The sequence below is a fragment of the Montipora capricornis genome, chromosome 2 (genome assembly GCF_036669925.1).
Source record: "Montipora capricornis isolate CH-2021 chromosome 2, ASM3666992v2, whole genome shotgun sequence".
NCBI classification, from domain to species: Eukaryota; Metazoa; Cnidaria; class Anthozoa; order Scleractinia; family Acroporidae; genus Montipora; species Montipora capricornis.
This window is the reverse complement of record NC_090884.1, coordinates 45,449,811-45,455,630: the sequence shown is the minus strand read 5'-3', so window position 1 is coordinate 45,455,630 and position 5,820 is coordinate 45,449,811. Positions and strand designations below refer to the sequence as shown.

Below are 5,820 nucleotides of genomic sequence, written 5' to 3'. Positions count from 1 at the left end.
GACCCGTAAAAGGATGGAAGCTGACAAAATAACCTGCTTTTAACTCCTCACTTGATCAAGATTAAAATCAACATTGTATAGTGTCGTTAGGCCAGTATTTGATTAAGAAGATTGCGTTCTTGTAACTTCCAATTTGCGTGAAAAGCGCCCTTTGTTTCCAAATGTTTACATGTTGAACAACAGATCCTATTCACGCATGAATCATGTTTACGGGAAGATATACTTTTTGCTAGCTGAAAAGACACAACGCACGATTGCCTAAATCATTAACACTTTTAAAAACCTCAGGATTGTCATTTTCTTGTTTGATGCTACCCTTAATTTGCATATCAACAGCTTCGGTAACCAACAGATCTGAAGCTCTTTTTCCCCCATTGAGGCTTTTTTCGTCTTTATCTATCCTTTTCTGAATGATAACGAAATAATATCTGATTGCTCATTCAAAATAAAGCTTTTAAGATTTTTATTATACGGCCCTTTATGTCCATGCTTAAGAGAAGTATATTATTTAGACTATTTAATCTTACTGGAAGCTGTTTCTAATATTTCAAGAGTAATCCATAAACAAGGTGTCTTTTTCTCTCTCCCAAAATAAAAAGAACTGGGCGTCAAATGAATTTTTCAGCAAACTTTCCTTCTCTCCTGCGGTTGGCACCGCTCAAATCACCCGATCACTAGTTATTAGTTATTTTAGCAATGAAATCTGACCAAGTGAAATTGTCCTAATCGGAATGGCTGAGTAAGCTTTCGTGGGAATTTATATAGTTCAAGGAATTGGTCTACCGTAGAAAAATTGTCCTCTGGTATCACTAATTTCTGTTTATTTCGAGCTGCAACTATAAAGCAAACAAACATTCGGTGATAATGGCGCTATTTTCTGAAAAAGCTGTGGCGTCACAGTATTTTTAGTTACTCCTGTGTATGCTCGTGTATGCTCGCCGAGAGATCAGTTGTTCCATTAACGTAAGGGCTTAAATCTTTCAGAACGTCTGTTATCATCAACAGTGCGGGTAATAGTGGCAAGAGTAAAAACATCAAGCCCGCAGCTTTTGGTCTTTTGAACAATTCAATGTGGAGTCTCGTGTTAGAAAATCGTTCGAGATATTTGCCAAAAAAACTCATGTCGTTACACAGAGTCTTGGGGCCACCTAAGAAAAAAATTTCCTACAAGGATGATGTTAAACATCTCGATGAAATTGATGCAATTGGTAACCTCGACGACAAGGCAATTGTCGCGTGCATCATCAACAGCTTGTTGATGGTGCCGGTTCGTTTCCGACCTGAGTGACATTCAGTTGTTTTAACAAACATTCTATTTGCAGTATATAATATTGTATTTCGTATCTCGATTGAACGAGTCCCCTTATAGAGAAAGTTCTGGTAAACGAACTTCATTCTTGAACCCATTCTCAGTGAAATGTATGCAAAAGAATTGCAACTTTGTGCAAACTTGGATATAGCGAACCCTCGCTATGGGAACGAAGACGTGATTTACTCAGTCAATAGGCTTCGTGTTTGCGTGTAATCGCCGCAAACGGAAGAGCTTCTATTTGTCAACAAACAATTCTCTCCTTTTGGCCTGCATGTATTTCTTTACGTTTAGTACCTGCTCGACCGCTGTGTTTACCAAGCTAAAAAATTAACTAACAGAATATGTTTGCTTCCTTTACCTCTAATAAGCTTACTTCTTAAGCACTTTGCCCGCGTAATTGCATAAGGCGAACGACACCCAAAGTGGGAAGGATGGCGCAACATTCAATTCCGAGCTTTGACATGTTCCGGAGGGTATATCCTCGTCAAGGCTGTTTTTCAACCATGGGCGACGCACGAGCACTAGCAATATGGGCGGAATTCATAACCTAAAGCTCTTTTTAGGTCAAAACCAGCGTCAAAATGCAGTATCAAGAGACCAAATTTCCAAGATGTTGGATCAGATTTCGGATTTATTTACATTGCGGTTTCATGACAGTGTATAAAAATATGCTACACCCAAAACTAGGGTAACCATTTAAATAAGCTATCTATCTAGGCCATTTACAGCTACACACCATCGAAAAAGGGTTGATTGTCCATTTAAAAATACCTTCTTTTCCATATAAAGGTATCCTTGAAAACATAACAATGCAAATCAGATATATCCACAACAAAACGAAATAGACTTCACCCCGTTGCTACAAGAAAGAATTTCTGTCTAACCCTTAAATGTATCTAGACCCGAATATGCTAGGTTCAATAAGATAAATTTGTCACTCAATATCAAAAATGCTTTCCTCTCGAAATTTCACTTTTTTAATGTGTCGCACGAGTAATGAAATGAAGGAAGAAGAGAATGCTGGCCTTTGACCAACATGCAACCGAGCAGTGACTGGCATGGCTTCAATGATTTGATTTTCATTTGCGTTTTTCAAGAATTTTGGCATTACAAAGCAGTTTGCGAGTTTCCTCCCACAAGCTCGGTCAAGTGGCAAATGACTGCTGGTTTTGGTAATTTTTACGGCCATTGAAAGAGGAATATCGAGGTAAAAATGGTAAAGCTAAGTTTGCCGTAGGTCTGAGAGATTTCTGGTAACCATGAAAAGTATACGGGCTTGGGAGATGTTTGGTCTATGAGCTTGTCTACTGAAATGAATCTCTCAGTAACTTGCGATTGTGAAGTAAAAAAGTCACTGCTCCTTGCACTAACAGTCGTATTTAGGAATGCGTTATGCCCAACAACTACGACTATCGCCTTAACCAGTATACATATGATTTTGTGTGCGTCTTTTACCATTGCGCCACTGCCAAGAAAGATCATGCATAGTTCTGTTTTCGTAAATGGACTGTTCACTTCCAACAGCATAGCGGATACAAGGGGGCTTCCAAAAGAGTTCATTTCTACTGTGTATAACGGTAGATAAGTTATTTACAGTTGACGCGCATCTAAAACCGCACCACATACAATACAACCGGGGAAGATCTCAGGCGTCTACTCCAGTTTTATCATTTGCACGGAAAATCCGGTTGGAATGGAACGCTTGTAATGGTACAGGATTTCCCCGGTGTGGCGTTTCCCCAGGCCCGAGTCTCTCGAGGCTAGAAGAAACAATGCCAAACTGAAATGGCTGCTGCATCTGCAGTGTCGAAAGGCGGGAAAACAGATCGAAGTGAGCCGGGTCGAGTGGGAGTTTACAAATGGTACAGGATTTTTCCGGTCATTTCCGTTGCAACGGGAAAAGAGGAATACGTCTGAGGATTTCCATCATTTTCGCAAACTTTCCGGTGGAAGGAGCTGTACCATTTGAATTTCCAACCGGAATTTTCGGTTTTTGTTGACTAATGGTAAACCCTCCTGGCTGATTCTCAACGTGAACCCTACTCCTCCCAATCTAACGTAATGGTTTGGATAGCCGCAATTGTGATTGGAACTAAGAATGTAATGAATGTCAAGGTTCTATATAGTTAAACTTACGAAGCAATACAAAATGGTGGGCCACGTGTATTCAGGATTGCTGCAGCGTTTTTACGGTGCTACGGAAAAGCGACCCCTTGCTATTCATAAGATAAAGCGATTTTAGAACCAGTCCGAAAAAAAAAACGTCACATACAGATGAGAATGCCAGTGAAAAGCTAAGGAAATCAGGCAGCTTGCGTGGGCTACCGATTGAAAGAGCGCGAAAATGGGAGCTCAGCACTGATCCACCACTGAGAGGTGGATAGACAAAGCAGTCACACAGTTGCTTCTGATTGGTTGGAAAAAGTTTGAAAATCAAGTTAGAGCCAATTTGAGCTCAGAACGGGACAATTACTACATTGATAAATAACGTTCAGCTAGCATAGGACTAAAACTTCAATAATTTTTATTTCCTGGCCGCACTTCTTGGTCTGGACCGTGCTGAACTGTTACGTCTTCCTGAACGCTGGCCTCCTCCCAGCATTGCTAGCGCACTCGCTGCAGCCGTAAGTAGATCCTGTGAAGAAATTGAACGCGTTTTTTCAATATAACTGATAGGTCAAACAATGGGAAAATTAAAAAATAGAGAGGGTCCACATGACAGTGGAACGCGGTATCCTGCTTACCTCCATTCCCCCATCTTACGAAAGTTTAACTCCCCAGATAAACACTCCGTAACTAAGATAAATGTTGTCCAACATTCTTCGTACACTGAGCTGCGCTCTAACATCTCCCACCCAGCAAATGTTGGCCAACAATAACCAAAAAAACTGGGGGTGAAATTGGCTTTACTCAGACATTTCAGTTCCCGCATGCAGAAAAGCGTCGAAAGTAAGAATAGTGTAGTATGCATAGGAAATCGTATGAACACAAGTGCACTTCGTGATTTATGAGCACGAGACAGGTTTTCAAATTGCGATTGGAGAACTTTCAAAACTTCGCGAGAGGCCATAAACCACGAAACGCACGAGCAAGTTCATACGATTTTCTATTTATTATATATTCAAAATCACTCCCTTGCTTTGTTTCCATAGATACTTCCGTATGCCAGCCGGTTACTAAGTTCCGCTCAAAATAGCGGCGCTCTATTTAATGTTTTTAGCTTCTTTCGAGAGGGATTAGGCCAGGATTCAGACTGGGGACTCAAACAACAGTTAATAAGTAATCTCTGTATGAACTTTAAATTGGTGGGTACAAAAATTATTCACATTTTAGAGCGACCTTGGGCCCGTTTCTCGAAAGTCCCGAAACCTTTTCGGGCCCGAAAAGACATTTTTGAAACTGCCAACTGCTTGTTTTGGAAAGCCGATCTTTTAACATGTTTTCAAGGTAACAAAAAGGAAAATAACTGTGAAGTTTGACGACTTAAATCCTATCCGTTCTTCAGATACAAAGGGAATTGTGACACCCGAAAATGGCCCGTAAAGTTTCGGGACGTTCGAGAAACGGGCCCCTTGTCCTTTAAGGGATAAGATAGAATGCATTGAGATGCTTTGCACGTCAGAGTGATTTAATTATGAAAACAAATCATGCTTTTCTTACCTCATGTTCATCGTCTGAGAACGTCGTCTTGGCTTCAGATAGTAATTTGGTAATATTCGGGTTTAGCTTCATTTCATCCTTAATGTCCTCTAATGAAATGACAAATTCAAAGATACAAAAAACTTGTGAAATACAACAAAATGATCAAGATGCATTTTTGTTAATATTCTCCCACTTGGCAAGTACAGAGAAACTAATGTTAATCCAATGAATCGCGAATTTCAATATTTTATATTGACAAAAAAGTTCAAAAGCACTTTTGACATTGACTATCAAATCTGCCCCAACTTACGCAGAAGCCAGGGCTTTGCTTTAGTCTTCGCTCGGTTGTTCTCGGTGAATAGGGATAATTTTTATCGTGCAATAAAAATTCCGAAAAACGTGACTTCCGACATAGGGCAACTAAAATATTTATTCTTGAATCAACATCACCAACCTGAATTTGAAACCGCAAATTATAGTCAAGAAGAAAGACAGAGATTTAGGCCGTCTGCAGCTTGTCACAAAAGCATGGAAATTTTCTTTTTTCTAACTTGTCTCTCTCTGTGTAGCTGGCGGTTTTGTCCTTGCGAGCGAGCCATCGAGGGGCGAAGCCGCGAGGGCATTGGGGAGGGAAGAAAATCCCCGCCCAATGCCCTCGCGGATTCGCCGCTCGTTTGCTGGGAGAAAACCGTCAGCAGCGCAGGCTATTTTGAGAGGTTGCTTGAAATTTGCAGATAGCAGGCAAGAAATGAGCTGAAATCAAACAAAACTCTTTCATATTTGGCAAAAACGCAAATTTCAGTCCGAAGTTCGCGGTTCAGTAACTGAAAAATCTGAATACTTAAATGGCCTCTAAATAATGGGCA

The 5,820-nt window shown here is 40.4% G+C and overlaps 1 protein-coding gene across 1 annotated transcript in view; it reads right to left on the bottom strand.

Annotated features, from left to right (window-relative positions):
• Positions 1-1,925: 1,925 nt before the first annotated feature.
• The window catches only part of LOC138023686 (uncharacterized), a 28,206-nt gene continuing 24,311 nt past the window's right edge, over positions 1,926-5,820 (bottom strand). The window contains exons 27-28 of the mRNA XM_068870730.1: positions 4,973-5,061; positions 1,926-3,947 (exon numbers count right to left, since the gene is read on the bottom strand). Of these exons, the coding sequence (XP_068726831.1) occupies positions 3,837-3,947; positions 4,973-5,061 (200 nt within the window). The 3' untranslated portion in view covers positions 1,926-3,836. The remainder of the gene's footprint in view (positions 3,948-4,972; positions 5,062-5,820) is intronic.